Raw genomic sequence first — 16602 nt, forward strand, 5'->3', positions numbered from 1 at the left:
GGCGCGCAGCGGCGCTGTGTTTAGAGCAGGAAGACGAAGAGGAAAAACCCGCAGCCGGAATCCGCGGCGCAGTGAGGATTTCCATGGTAACAATGACTGATCGATCAGTTTTATTAGCAACAGACAAAGAGTATCAGAGACTGAGAGAACGATGAGATCCTGGCAGTCTGAGAGGCAGCAGGGAGTCGATCACTACGGGGTGAGGCGGAGCCATTACTTTAGCAGTTAGAAGAAAGCAGCTTACAGYCACGGCTAACTCCGGGAACCAAGTCCGAAAGACTGCATTTAAATGTAAAAGTTGCACATATGTAGATTACTCAAGCTATTTACAATAGTTTTTACAGAACTCTACACAACATCAATTAATTTATTAATAAAATAGATACACAAAGATTTTCTTTCTAACACAGCTACACAGGAAGAGTGTTCATCCAAGAAGTGTGACTTGCAGGAGCAGGGAGGCTCTGTACTGGTTTGTCTCCTTTTAAATCAAGAGGCCCATGATAGTTTGACGTTAGGCAGCAGATGTCCCACAGCTGATTGACTGAACCTGCCATGGACAGAGGAACAAGACCATCCCAGATATGGTAGGTTGTTAGGTCGGCTACTGTTGAGAAAGATGGACAACAAAACAAATGGAGAAATTATGAATCACATCAGAATATGTAAATTATTTGACAGATAGCGCTTTAGTCAATAATTAAAATGCTTTTCTAAACAACAGTGTCGGAAGATGTCAGTGATTTTAGCTAAACTTATCAATACAGCACTGACAGGCAGCGATGTTTATGTTTCCTAACTGTGGCTAAAGCTGCTGCTAGCTGGTTTACTCTCCAATCGGAGACTGTTTATTATATACACAGTTAGAGAATGGTGGATTGACTGAGTAATAACGGCTATCTAACACTTAAATGCTGTTTTTATTAACCTTTTATTATATCCTTAATTTTTCAGTCAGGTTTCCCGAGGCAAAATCACACAGGAAGTAAAGATACACCTCTTCGAGTTATGGCGGCCATTGTCTGACGTCACTGTGAAAGGGTCTATTAATCCGGGGGGCACTTGTTTAATAGACGGTAAATTGTGAAAATAACTTGCTGGATATTGAAAGTTCCAGTTGTTATGGATACATGGGTAAATATATCATCTCACAGGACATTTAAAGAACTACTTACAATTAAAATAAGGAAGAAATATGTAGGCAGACATTTGAAACTTAGGCGTAAAAGGGTTAACACTACAGCGTCTGCAAATAAATGAATAAAATGTGTAGTTTTAGTTGTTAAGAGTTATTGAACAAATAAGTACAAGAATCTGAATGAGAACCAAAGACCAGAATCAGTTTTTGTGATTTTCAGGTGCGCCTGCATCAGCTGTCAACCTTCACAGAGACGTTTACCACCATCATCAAGAATAAAGACTGACTATTGGTCCTTATCAGGACCTGAGCTGATCAGAGTCTGGACATTTTCTCTCAAGTGCTTGTGTTTTTGATCGGAACCAAACACCAACTGCAACTAACTTTGTAGTGCTTCTGAACACCATATTGGGCCCAGCAGCCATCACTCAGTATCAAGCGTTTTGAAGGCAAAGGCCAAACATGATTGGCCTTGGCTGCACACCAGCAGCAGCTGCTGTTAATCAGGACACAATAAGAGAGAATGTGTGTTTCAGGGACCGCTCTCAGCTCACGGCCCTATGAGGACAACATTTTTTAGGGTGTTGTATCTTTTTATTTTGCATGTTTATTTTTTTAACCTTTTAAACCATTATGCATGCAGAAGTCATTAATTCACCAGCAAACCATACCTGCAAACCAAATCCAATCTGTTACATGCCATTACTTTTGCACAATTCAAAAAAATAAATGAATAAAATACTGATGTTAGTTTATAAATCACTGAACAGTTTAGCACCACAATACATTAAAGATCTGTTATTGCTGTACCAACCGTCTAGACCCCTCAGATCTTCTGGTTCTGGTTCTGCTCTGCATCCAGAAACAACATTCAGCTTCTATGCACCACAAATTTGGAACAAACTTCCAGAAAACTGTAAAACCCACATGTTTAGAGTTGCTTATGGCTAAATTAGGATTAGCTGTTTGATTGATTTATTAATCAGACCTGTGAAGAAGCTGTTGCAATAATTAATGCGGCTAAAGATAAACTAATGGATGAGTTTCTCTAGATTGTGCTGAGACATAAGACATTTATGAGACTTCTGACATTTTTGATTGCACATCGTTTATGTAAATTATTGGAGGAATTTTATGTGGAGATATTGTGTGTCTGGTTTTGCTGATTTTGGTTTCATTAAAGTGAGATTTATGCTCCCAATTATTACACACAGGGTAAGATTAAATACATAACCCAGGTCTCTGGGATATGTCTGTTAAGTGATTTGTTTTTATTGTGTTTTTTTTATTTTATGTACTCAAGCACATTTTCTGAGGCCTAATTTGTAAGATTGTGTTGTTTTTGTGTGACTGTTCATCTCCACACCATGTGGATGTCTGCCTGTTWGTGATAAATGCCACTTTTGGACGATTTAATCTCGCTCCGTCTTCATTCTGTCACTCAGGAGAATAAATGGGCTCTGTGTAGTCATTTCAGCACCACACCTGTGCTTTACTACGTCTTCCAAGCGTGAGACATCTGCCACTGGAAAAATGGCAGCCGTGGTGGAGAAACCCTCAGTGTAGCGCCATTACAGCATCCTCAGTTTTTAAACACACTTCTCTGGACAATATTTCCAGAGATTCAAGGCCTGCCTCTTCTGCCCTCATGGCGCCTGTCTTCTTTGACACGCCTCTTCCTGCTTCACCATGCTCTCTGCTTCAGCAGCGGAGGGCTTTTTGTGGTTCATTTTCCATTCTGAAGGTTAATGCAGCAAAGTGTATGAAAGAGAGAAACAGCTTCAGGTCAGTGGAGTTCTTTGAAGAACAACATCAAACACAGAGAAGCATCTTCCAGCCATTGGCATCACAGCAGAAAAAGATGTTCAGACTGAACGTGTCTGTGTGTGTGGCTGGAGAGGTGTGTATAATTGCTAATCCTTTGGCCATCCCTCAGTCCCATCCACATGCTGCTCCATGCTTTGGTTGGATATCTAGCAGAAGATTCTCTCATCCATATTTAGTTGTTGGGATTGAGTCCTCATTGATATCGTCTGTTTATTTTCTGACCGTGCCATGTTGTATTTTTCTTGCTCCTGTTTGGACCCTTTCCCTTATCTCACTTCAGCACACTTCTGTCTCACTATCTCCATCCCTCCTGATCATCCAACCCTGAACATTTTCTACAAACTTCACAGCTTTGCTGATCATGTTTCTCTTAATTTAAAATATGATTTTCTTGTTGTCCATATTTTTTTATGCATACCATTTGTTCTGTTTGGATTTCAATAAAAAGCAGAAATGTTGTTAGTGCTTTGGACAGCATTGTTACTTTAATAGATCTCTTTAGATTGGTATCAGTCATTAGCTAGATTTCTATCTGATTGTGAGTCTCTGGTTTTGTAAATTGATTTTGGCGTATTTCAATTTGGCTTTGAGAATTATAAATATCAGCAATGAAGAAGTTTGTTTTTGGMTTTTTTCCTGTAAAAAGAAGAGGTGACGTCACACTGTGCGTGAGAGAGCAGTCACTTTCAAACAGACTTGTGCTGTTATTAAATAAAGACAATGTAATCATGCAGTTGGTGTAATCATCCTGCTGTGTTCAAGTTTTCTCTGAAGTCGGAAGGTGAAGCTTTGACTGGTTACAGCGTTCCAATTAAGAAGTTAAGATTTCAACCCCTGCAGACATCGTCAATACCTCTAACAAGCATTACACCACAAACGCCACTTTTAAAGTAGCAGGCACTACATGTAGCTTTGGTTTTAGCTGCATTCTTACATGTCTTATACAAATTATCATGTTTTCACCACTTATTACTATCGTTGATGCGAGGAGCAGCCATATTGAAATGCAAAGTTGGCCTTACAAGTCATAGCTGGGGGTAGTCTGTGTTGCTTCCACTTTCCCAGAGAGAATTCCAACTTTCCACTGGGAAGTCAAAATTTCCCAGTTCTGACTACAACTTGAACACAGCATCCGTCCTTTGCACCTACTCTGGTTTAGTGTGGATTCCCTAGAGAATAGAGACTGAGATTTCAGAAAGACGGCCATCGTTTCCAGATGCAGCATTACTGACGGACATTAAAACCAAACAGCTAGCTGTAAATAGCTTAGCGTTCCTGTTTTCTGCTCTGACTCTCTGTGTGAAGAAGCGGCCTGGATGAACAGCAGACGTCTCAGTGGAAAATATGGTTTCCTTTTGGAAGATTCTTTCACCTCTTCTGCATTTCCTAACTTTTTTAAACACTTCAATGTTACTAAAAACTGTTGACCAAGAAAATCAGATTTTTTTGAATTTCTGATAGGCAAGTCAACAGTTGAGCTTAAAATTTATTGGGGTTTTGATGATTTATTTGATCTGTCCTTCTTAAGGTCTGAATAATTAAATAAATAAATGGTGAACAACTTTAGTGAAATTAAGAAACAAAATTAGATTCAAATTTTTAGTTTATTTATACCAAAACCAGTTTTTATATGTCTTTTAAAGGTATTGGTGAGTCTTGTTCTTGTCTAAAGATCAATGATTCAGTACGGATGTTTACCAATACATTCAACTTTTAAGTCTTGTTTTTGTGAATTCATATTTTTCTGCATAACCCGGTCACAGATTTCACATCTACATTTCTGGTTCTGTCCCACACCAATGTTTTCTGTCTCTTTTACTTGTGATTTTCCACAGTTTCTTCTCCTGCTGGTGAAAAATGGTGGAGTTTCTTGATTAGAACACACACTGCTGAGTCCCCCCACATCGCATCATTGCTTTTGATTAGCTTCTTCAACCCCCTGCTCCCTCCTTTATCACTATCAACAACAGGGAGCGAAGCACACACACACRCACACACACACACACACGTTTGCATGGCCATCTTTTTGGGGACCTTCCACTGACTTCCATTCATTTCTACAGCCTAAACCTTACCCTTATCCTAACCCGAACCAAAACTCAATTCACACCTTAGTCCACAATCTAACCCTGACCCAAAAACAGCGATTCCCCTTGAGGAGATCAGGCTTCGGTCCCACAAGGAGCAGTGGGTCCCTACAATGTAGTATGTGTCAGGAAAATGGTCTCCACAAGGTATTCCAGACAAATGCACACGCACACACACACGCACACGCACACACACACACACACACACACACACACACACACACACACACACACACACAGATTTTGGCTGCTGCTGGTGCTGCGGTGGCAGGGCATCACGTAAAGTCAGCACGGGGCTGACAGCTCCCTGTCCCTAATGAAGCACTAATAAACTGCTGCACCAAACAGTGGATCAGAGAGCAGTAAAGCTCCCCACCTGTCTGCCAGAGGGAGAGATTTTCAGAGAGAGGATAACTGTAATTCCCATCCCTCCAAACCACTCTTCCCAACTTTTCAGTATCAAGCAGAAGGCTTTCTCTCATTTGCATGCCTCTGATGTCAAATGCAAACTCAAATATTACAGAGGTTTGGATATTCCAGGTAAATTAAAATATTGCTCTAATCAGCGTTTCAGAAAGCTGCACAGCCAACTTGTCTTTTTATAGAGCCTCCATTTTGATGACAACTGTCCAAATTAACTTCCAGTCGCTCTTATTTTCTGTTTAATAAAGACTGCCGTGGTTCTATAACATAAGCAAATGATTCATTGAGACTTACATTTTTAATAAATCAATATTTTTTAACGTTTTTTTAATTGTAGCCATTGGTTAATTGTCAGCTTGTTCCTTTTCAAAAAGAAATATAACTTTTTTTTTTGTTTGCAACATTTTACCTGATCAGAACAGATGAAAAGTTTTTGCATCCACAGTAAACCAAAGGGCTTGGTGGGCTTTGTCGTACTTCTTGTTTTTTTTCTGCCGGCTACAGTAACTCGTTCTATTTTGCTCTGTTTTTCTTTTCAGTTTCTTTTCCGTTTCTCAAACACCAGCCAATAGTGTAAAAAGTAGCACTGTGTCTCAGTGGGATTTTCCATCAAATATTCTAGATGTATAAAAAATCCACAAAAAAGGCAGATTTCTTTGCAAATAACTTGGATAAAAGTTTCTCAGAAATTCAGAACCTTGAATATGTGGGGATCAATTGTATTACACTGGTAAACATGGGAGCTGCAGCAGTAGTTACCTGAAATTCATGTCATGTTTCCTTTTTGGGGTAAATCACAATAATATTCTATGCAATTATCAATATTTCTTTGTAGCTCTGAAGGAGTGGYATCAGTGCTTACCCTCTAAAATACCAGCTGCTTTCATCCAGGCGCTCTAATTTCAGACTTTTTCTTTTATTATTAATGATAAATTCAATTCAAAATCTGTGAAACATGCAAATTTAGCATGAGCTCTTTATCTCCTTACGGCCACTTGGCATTGATTTCCTTTGTAATCTTAAAGTATTCTCTTAAGTCTGGAGGCGCACCATGAATAGTAAACAKATCTTATTGGTTTCTTAATGGTTCTTCTGCTGCCTCTACAGCAACACTACATCACTGACTGATTTCTGTCCCAATTTAAACACCAATTTAATTAACATTAGGATGTGTCTGTGTTCACGTTTGCGATGGTGATACGCTACCTCATGCTCATCCATAATTAGGCACCAGGTATTTCAGGCCCAGCATGTTCCTCACAACGGTGGACAATATAAGAAACCTGCTGACTATAGGTATTCTCTGGAAGTCTGCCCATTTAAATCTGAGCCACTTGTGATTAATAGTAGAGCATGTGCTCAGTGAAAAGACAGATGAATACACAATAATGACAGAAGTGCTTTAAGAAGTAGCTGAATCGTTGAAAATGAACTCAGTTTATTCTTTCAATTTTTCTGTAGCTGTCTCAGAACACTAAATAATCTGACCAGAATCACACATAATAGACCACATTTCTCAGCTTTCGAAGACACTTATTTAATTCAATGTGCCAAGAGTAGCTGCTGTGAATTTGTTGGAAAGAAAAGAAGTGGGTTGAGGAATTAGACGATGGGGCAAGATGACACTGGAGCCTGCTCTTCAGAGGTACGGCGCATCTCACAAGGTTTGAATGTCATCACAGTTAGTTTATCAGTATACAAACGCTATTTTTCCTCTCGTTTTGATAATTACGGCTTAAGACTACAATTCAGTTTCTCAGCAAATATGAATAGAACATGAAAACAGATTTATGTGAGCCTTCTTTATAATATATCTGTCCTGCATCAGAGTGTTCAATATACAGTCACAGCACTTGGTTAGGCCTCCTTGTACATGCAGAGCTGCATCAGTAACATGGAGGCCATCTGGTTCTGCTCAGATGTTAGTGAAGCTCAGGTTGCTCTGATAGGTTTGGGTGTCTGTGTCTCATGTTAACAGTAGATTCTTTGTGGAGTTTGGGTCAGCTGAGTTGGACATTAAAGATTCATGAATTCAGCGTCTCCACAAAATTCATCAGTGGAAAGAAGTTGCTCTGGTAAACGGCAGTCCTTACTTTGGACTTAATAAAACACAGTAGACCAACATGGCTCCTAGAATTATAATTGAGATCCAATGTTGAAACTTCAGATTGGATCTGAAGCTCCTCTGCTTGTGTCTTTTTCCACTCTCCCTTCAGACCCTTTAATTAAAAAAAAAAATTGATCTTTTGACCTTTTAGCAGCCATCCATTCCTTTTCCTGTTAAGTTCAGGTAAGACGCGTCTTGATGTCTTTGCAGCGCTGCAGCTCCTGAAACACTGCGCTGAGTCCCAGTCAATACCCCTCGAGTCTCTCCCAAACTCTTAATGAGATTCACACACTGCTGTGAAAACGCACACTAATGTGTTTTTGCAATGAATACATCTAGAAATCAGTGTTTGGCCATTAGAAATTGGAAAGGAATGAATATTTTCTGTGAAAAAAAATCTGCAACAGTGCTTTATGGTACTAAGTGTTTTTTTATCCTAAGAAATGTACAAATTACTGTTTCACCAGTTAATTTATTTTCTGTATCTGCACATCAAATCAACAGTTTGATTTATATTTTTCTGATTTGTTTCTGTCATAGTGTTGCTGTTTATCACTGTTAGATACATGGATACTCTTTACAGTGTGTTGTATGTTTTTTGCTTTTTAAATCCACTCAACGTTTCATGAAAATAACATTTTGTTAAAACTAAAGGATAACATTGCTTTGACTTATTTTTCACTTTTTGAATAGAAATTCTTAAATAAATTAACATTTTAGTTATTTGAATATATTGAGATCCACCTGTATATGTTTAAATGTACCATAGTAAATCATAATTGAATGCCAACATGAATAGATATATGAAAAGGCTTTGACGAAAATCTGAGAACGCTGGGTGTTTGAAGCTTCCGCTCCTCGCCGCAGACATCTCAGCTTCCTGTTTGAGCAGAAATGTTGCTTCTACAGTGTCACTTTGAAGCTTTATCTCTCTGTCTTTATTCTTATCTTTTTCCCTTCATTATCCCTGCCCGTCTAAACTCGCCAAGCTTCACTCCAGCAAAGGCGACTGATTTAATTGGCAGCGAGGCTCATTCCAATTTTACGAAGGGAGCTCTGCAGAGCTTTTTCTCCTCCTGCTTTCTCTTCTCCTTTTTTCCACCTTTCACATGATAATAATAGAAAAATACACTCAGAAGTTTGCTGCATTGAGCATGCTTTGTATTTCTTTTTTTTTCATTTGTGCTTGTTACACCTATCACATTCGCCGAAGCAATTTGTCTGCTTGTCTGGGTCTGAGAAGGGCGGCTTATCTGCACTAACGCCCCATCGAGGCTATGCTTCATATCCAAATTGGCCTCTCTTAGCATTCAAATAAAGAGAGCCCCCACCTCCCTTCCCAGGTTTGCTCTGTTTGTGTGCTTCGTTCTTTTGCTCCCACCATCCTCTGCTTGTGAAGCTACTGCTCCACTCAGAGGCAGAGGAAGCAGGGAGTGTAGGAAAGCCCAGATTATTATTCAGGGAGATCAAAAAGTGCAAAGATGTCTATACCACAAAATAAACACGGGTTCCTCTTCTGCTTCCTGTTCACTCACACCAGCAAACCAAAACAACCCACAACCCACCAGAACTGCAGAATTATGAAGTGGAAGGAAAAATATGTTCCACTTTTTCAGCCATTCATTTTCTAACACCCTTGTCCCTTAGTGGGGTCAGCTGGTGTCTATCTCCAGCTAATGTTCCGGGCGAGAGGCGGGATACATCCTGGACAGGTTGCCAGCTGTTGCAGGACAACACAAGAGACAGACAGGACAAACAACCATGCAYGCACACTCACACCTAGGGACAATTTAGAGAAATCAATTAACCTGACAGTCATGTTTTTTGGACTGTGGGAGGAAACCGGAGTACCTGCAGAAAACCCACCATGCACAGGGAGAACATGCAAACTCCATGCAGAAAGACCCCAGGCTGGGAATCAAACCCAGAACCTTCTTGCTGCAAGGCAACAGCTCTACCAACTGCACCACTGTGCAGCCCTCCGTTTTTTCTTCTGAAGTTAAAATTGGAAAAGTGTGTCGTGTTTGCTTTCAGCTTCCCTGACTTGGTAGACCCACCTTTTATTTCATTTTCAGCTAAAAGCCTTTAGAGCTTTGTCTCTTCCAGCTTTTTTTTCTTATAGTACATTATTAAATTCATAATATTTCAAATCTTGCCTCAGAATTTGGGAGACTGAGAGACTGGAGGAAGATGAGATCCTTCAAGGTTTGGATCTTCCATCAGTCTGTTAGTGAGAGCCATCAGAACTAGAACCAGGAAGAGGCTCAACAACCTGACAAAGAAGGCCGATTCTGGTTCCGGTTCTGTTCTGGGGATGGTGGTGGAACGTMTGGAGATGATGATGCCAAGACGGACTTTACATAAAATGGAGAAAATTATGGACAACCCTGACAATCCTCTTGACCTCTGACCTGATGATGTGGCCGGTCATTCTCCAATGTGGATTAGAACAATCCTGCGAAGACCAGACAGACAAAATTCCTGTACAGTGCCATTAAAGGCTTCTGGCATCTTATTGCAAATGCCTGGTTTCATTTATTTGCTTGGATTATTTGGTTAATGTTGAAATTGGCTTAATGTTCTGAAACACTGCAGAAACATACAAAACAAAAAAAAAGAAATCAGGAAGGAGCCAAACACTTTTTCACACTACTGAATCATTTTTCATCCACTTAACATTAAATGCATCAGGCTGTTTCGGTCTGTCAGACAAAATCCCAGCCACACATTGAAGCTAACTGTGCCTGAGCCCAGATCATTCAGTGTGTGCTGGATGTGCTTTGTGTGTTGCTGCTCCAACAAGGTTGTTACCTCAATGCCGTATCCTGCAGGTCATCAGCATCTCATTGTTCACATGATAAGACACAAAGCATCACAATGGCCATCTAGTCAGCGCAGGAAAGCCACAAGGCTGTCATCAGCCACTCACAATACCTGATGATTTTCAGTAATTACTTTTGATTTCACTAAACCATTTTCCACCAGTCTCCCCTTGGTCTGGGCTGCAATTTAGCACTTTATTTTGAAGATACTTATAAAATTAGGTCTAGCAGCAGTTTCAAAGTTCCTCGGCGCAAAGGAGGAGGTGTTCATTAGCGACTCTGAGGCAACAGACCTCAAAAGAACTTGACAGCAGAACGAGAAAAAGAGGGGAAGAGAGAATGTGTCACAAAGATGAGGGAAGCAAGGTGGGGCAATCCTTTGATCAATAGTACTCCTTATAACAATCTCGTCTCCGTTCCCATCCTTAATATACATATCTCTTCATGCGCTCCTCTCTGTTATTAACAAGGCAGTGCTGCTCCATCGTTAGAACGGGTATTGAATTTTTTAAAAGAGACATTTCCCCTTGTCTTCGCTCACAAATGATGATAGGTGGAGGGAAAAAGAAGCACAAAGCAATATGCAAGTCAGCCTATACACTTTGGCCACACCTTTAAATTAAATTCATCGATGCTGGATGTAACAAAAGAGGGTTGATAATATCAGACATGGGTAAATATTTATTACAAAGAAAGAAAAGGAGCCAGGCTTAGGAAATGAGGGCTTCCAACGCTCTGCTTCGCTCCAACTAGAGAGCATGTTTGTGTCCGTGACAGTCATAAATATGGATTATGCTGAGAAATGACAACGATTGTAATCTTATGGATGTCTTTTGTCAAACACACGAAGCTCCTGGAAACTCCCTGTACTCCCCAATGCTGGTGGCGAATGCCGGCAAAATTAAAAGTTTCACCTTCTCCATTGATTAGAATGAGCCACTCAGCGACAAGTGGCCTGTTGTTTAATTGGGGTGGAAACTGTCCTTAGGGTATGCATGTGGGGGGGGAGGTTACATATCTCTGCTTCCTTTTCTCTTCTTTCTCTTGGACTAATTTGTGAAAAGGTAAACATTCAAAGGGTTGCTGTGCAGCTGGGCCGATTAAAGCTGCTCTAGCATAGCAATGCAGAATGTGGGGTCCAAATGCAAAGCTTGTAATTCAATTCACGCCGCTCGCTGAAACGAACAGGACTCGTCGGTACGAGTCGACAACTGTGGTGCCGCATCCTTACCCAACGGGTGTCAAGTAGTTCTTCAAACAACTGCGGTGGGCTTCTAAAAGTGCACCAGCAGCCACAAGGATAAGATGGCCTGTCAATCATAATGCACTCCAGTGTATAGAGAGCATTCAGCACTCTTCTGCTGCTGTTTGACAGATGTCAATGTGGAAAAAAAGAAAAGGAAAGAGAAAATGCTTTTGGCTAAATGAGCCTTTCATGTGTGTCCGCCTGCAGCTCTGAAGAATCCCTGCGCCGAGGTGACCTGCAGCTACGGCAGCACCTGCGTCCAGTCATCGGACGGCCTGTCAGCTAAATGCATGTGCCCCCTCAGCTGCAATGACAAGCCCAATCAGATGGTGTGCGGCAGCAACGGGAAGGACTACCGTAACGAGTGTGAGCTCCACCAGCAAGCCTGCAAGAACCAGAAGAACATCCGGGTCCAATTCCACGGACCCTGCGGTGAGTCCTGTCCTCTGCTTCCTTTTCTCTTGGTGTCATGTTTCCTATTGGTTAGTCAAAGTTAAAGATAATAAAAAAAGGTGTACAATACCAGCCAGCCAGCTCTGTAGTGACTTTTGCATTTCACAACCTATTTTTGGGTATTCATACATATTTACCTTTGTGGCCAAGGTAAATATGTATGTACCAAAACAAACAATGCTTGATTTGGCAGCCATACTAAACCTGGCCTTTTCTGACCTTCATCCATTTGTTTCATAGAATCTATGAAACAAACTGCATAAGATTTCTGTTAATGTAATTCAGAAGAAGACAACAATGGAACCTCTCTCCTTGAAGTTCTTGATGATGCGATAGATTGTTGACTGAGGTGAATCTTTCTAGCTGTGATACTCTTCCCTGTTAGGCCATTTTTGTGCAGTACAATGATGACTGCAGGTGTTTCTTTACAGATAACCATGGTGCACAGAAGAGAAACAATGATGCCAAGCACCAGCCTCTTTTTAAAGTGTCCAGTGGTGTCATTCTTACTTAATCATGACAGATTGATCTCCAGCCCTGTCCTCATCAACWCMCACACCTGTGTTAATGGAGCAATCACTGAAACGATGTTAGCTGGTCCTTTTAAGGCTGCAATGAAGTTGAAATGTGTTTTGGGGGATAAGTTGCATATCTTTCTATTTGAGGAGATGAAACCATAAAAAAGGCATTTCTGCTTTATGATATACTCAAAACAGAAACAACTTTCTCCTACTTTTTCCTATTTCCTTTGTTTACTCCCACCGCCTCTGTTGTTGTTTTCCCTCCTCGTAGTGCAGTTACGTCTGGCACACCTCAGCTAATTCTCATTTTTCTTTCAGATTGCTTTGCTTCACGCAGGCCTTCCTGTGGTGTGAATTGTTGTTTTCTCTAAGTAGGTCTTCAGAGCCGTTGTTATTGTCTGCTTCTTTTGCTCTTCCTTGTTATCATCTGGCAAGTGGTTGTTTACGCTCGACACACTCAACTTTTACTTYCTTGGCAAAGCCAGATGGAGTGAAAGAACAACAAAAAGTAACTCTGTCTCACAGCAGCAGGAGCTGAAGCCGGGTGCTGGGTTGCAGAGAAATGGATGCGTAGATCCGCTGGCAGAAGGTTGGTTGTATAAATTGGGAGCGAGTCGCCCGTGTTTCCCTCAGAAGGGCCAAGGCTCAGGGGAGCAGATGGCCCTGATGCTTCTCTAAATCTCCCTGCAGCCATTTCATCTAAAACCTCGGGCCAAACCCGTTTGATTTATCCACGCTGCTAGTTTTTGCGGCAAACAAGCTATTCTTTTTGTAATTACCGTACTTGCTCAGCTAGAGAAAATCATGGGTTCTGGAAGCAGTCCTTCTCAGTTAATGGGAGGTAATGGTCTTTCTCTCAGATAATGGTCTGGCTGGCAGCCTAGGCACTGCGTCATGCAGAGACACTGCGTGAATTACGATAAAACCCTTGTTTATTCAGTTGCAAGTCTCTGCGAGCTTCTGCATTGTGCTGCTAGAAATCAATCCGGATCCTGGCCGGAGGTCACCCTGCCTTTTTAACCAAACCAATCTGTCCTTCTCTTAAAATGCCCTGGTATTGTCATTCCTCGTGGCGCTGCCAAAGGTCTTTGGAAACCATTCCCTCTTATTTTTCAGCTACTTATTCTCTTTCTTCCTTTCCCGATGATCGGCTGTTTCATCCTTGGAGTGTGTTGAATGACTCGCCCAGACTTGGCAGTGATTCAATGAGTTGCAGTTCCACATAAATCCTTTTCTCTTCCTGCGTCCTGGAAGCATGGACAGCAGGATAAAGCCAGAGTTTCCATGAGGTAGAACCGTGGTCCTGCACATCTTCAGGCCCATTTCATTATGATCCGTGTACTGATAAGGCAGAGTGAGGCCAGAGCGGGTTTCTCTGGAGGAAGGCAGCGCATCAAGGCGATGGTCTCTTCATCTATTTGCTTGTCTTCTCTTCACATCCAAGGTCCTGCCTTGTCCTGCTCTCCTCCCCAGGGTCAGTGATATTATCTCTGAAGCACCATTGCTTTGTTTCCAAGTTCCAACCCAACAAACATAAAACACAGAAATGTTTCTAACAGGACATTGAGCATTACAGTGATTCCTTGTTTTTCTTAGTGGTTGCGTTCCGAAAATAACCTGCGATAAGCAAAATCCGCGAAGTAGTTACCTTTATTTTTTACAATTATTACACAGCATAGTTAAATACTCTACATTGAAACCTAAGAACAAAACCTGTTTTCAGGTCAGCGGATGTGTGTGTGCATCAATCGGGCCTTAATGTGATCCGGAGTCATGTCATTAAAGCGTCTCCTCCAACCTGCCCCGCGAGATTCACAGCTGTATCTACGGCAGATCGACGGATCTCGTCAAGCGAGCCTCTGGTCGGGTTTTGTGCTGATTCTGGCCAGTTTTTTCCAGCAGGCATTCAAAGTTTCAGTTTTCATCTCCTGAATGGCCAATCTGTATTACTTATATTCAGGGGTGAAAGTAGTTTTAAATTCTTGGGGGTACTATGACAAAAAAGAATAAAAAATAAATAAATAAATATACATTTATAAAAGCTGGGTAGCTCTTAAATTGTTACAAAAATAAAGCTGTATTTCCTCCTTCAGCCCACTGGCTGCAATGTTGACACCTTGAGATGCCATGAGACCTAAATCCTGAACATCATGGCATGGATGCATCCCAGTTTTCCACGTTTGGCATTATCGTGACTCCTATTCATTTTAGCCTTGAAACTGGTTCTATTGATCCTGTGTCCAGACAGAGGGGTAATCAGTAGCCCAGCATCATGACCTGTTTGTTCTGAAGATTCTCCAACTTCCACTTCATCTTCCTAACATGGTGCCTCTCTGACTCTCACCCTGACTCTCATACTGATAGGAGGAACCACAGAGCTCTGTTAGGTTAAAGCTCATCTTCTGAAGTTGGGATATTTTTCYTCCAACAGKTTCCAGAGGAATCACCTCAAACCAGATGTTGGACTGGATTTTATTTCACTGTCATTTGTGAATGTTAGAGCCTCATTTTCAACAGTGGAGCTACAAAGGTTGAAAGAGGTTATTTTGGAGAAAATCTCATCAACATCAATATTTCCACTGAATTAGGCCGACCCGAGATTACGTTAAAAACATAACATTCAGTCCGTTACGATATTAGGTTTGCAGGCTTGATATTTATTTTGCGATCATTAATAAACCTCTCATGAACACAGCGGTGGTTGATTAGTTAATTTTAAATTCCTGCTCTGCTTTTTTATTTTGGTAATGGAACCGAAACGCACAGAATTGCGCAACACCTTGTTGAAACAATAATCACTGAGATTATTATTGTTGTTGAGTCATTAATTTGAACATGTTTTGTTGATTTTTTTCTTGTTCTTTCATAAAGTTCTGAACGTTTTGATAAGGACCCAGAGGAGGACGTGCTGCTCTCAGCCTCCTGGCTGCGTTCAGTTTGTCACCTCATGCTGAGACTCAAAACCTTCCGCGATGGTCGTATTGCACTGCTGCTCTAGAAAAGCATGAACAGTTCAGAAACAATATGAAATGAGAAAAAAGGTATTCATTAACTGATTAAGTCGTGTTTTAGATTGTTCTTGAAAAACKAATCAGTCACGGCTGATTAGTGGGTGAATTCACAGCTGCACAGTGAAGCCACTGATGTTTTACAGCWGACAGCCRCTCCCCTCTCTTGCRGGTACTGATTACCCCTGCTAAATGTTTTAGGGGTAGCGGTACCCAACCGTACCCCCTTACTTTCACCCCTGCTTATATTTAAATACTGTAACGTTATTGGCACACAGGTAGAGAAGAACGGCAGAGACTGTTTAGCCAATCAGGATGCAGAACACTGTGAAACACTGTGAAAACACTGTGAAAAAAACTGCACACAAAAAAGATCCGCGAAGCAGCGAGACCGTAAAAGGTGAACCACGTTATAGTAAGGGATCACTGTATTCGCTTGGAGGAGGTAAGGGTATGAGAACAGATCCATCTTAAAAGGTGAAATTTTACACACACATTTTGTGTTTTAAAGTATCTCAGTTCAGTGTAGTTCTACTGCACAGATAAATTAGCCAGCTGATAAATCGGCACAAATTTCCTTCACTTTGGGTGATCAGTGATCAGCTGATACTTACACATGAAGTCAATCTGATCTACTGATCTTATCTACCTGAGCAAAGGTCTAAACATCCGACTTCTGTCCTCTTCTGCTCTGGTTTGACTGTTAGCCTCATCCATCAGCTTAACACCCCTCATCAGGTTAACACCGCCCATCGAGTTAACACCCCTGATCGAGTTAACACCACCCATCAGCTTAACACCCCCCATCGAGTTAACACCCCTGATCGAGTTAACACCACCCATCAGGTTAACACCCCCCATCGAGTTAACACCCCTGATCGAGTTAACACCGCCCATCAGCTTAACACCCCCCATCAGGTTAACACCGCCCATTGAGTTAACACCCCCCATCGAGTTAACACCCCCCATC

The 16602-nt window shown here is 41.3% G+C and overlaps 1 protein-coding gene across 1 annotated transcript in view; it reads left to right on the forward strand.

The window, feature by feature from the left end:
- agrn (agrin) overlaps positions 1–16602 on the forward strand; it is a 476432-nt gene that overhangs the window by 316494 nt on the left and 143336 nt on the right. The window contains exon 6 of the mRNA XM_017305640.1: positions 11858–12082. Coding sequence (XP_017161129.1) covers positions 11858–12082 — 225 coding nt within the window. The remainder of the gene's footprint in view (positions 1–11857; positions 12083–16602) is intronic.

Source organism: Poecilia reticulata, linkage group LG7 (genome assembly GCF_000633615.1).
Source record: "Poecilia reticulata strain Guanapo linkage group LG7, Guppy_female_1.0+MT, whole genome shotgun sequence".
NCBI classification, from domain to species: Eukaryota; Metazoa; Chordata; class Actinopteri; order Cyprinodontiformes; family Poeciliidae; genus Poecilia; species Poecilia reticulata.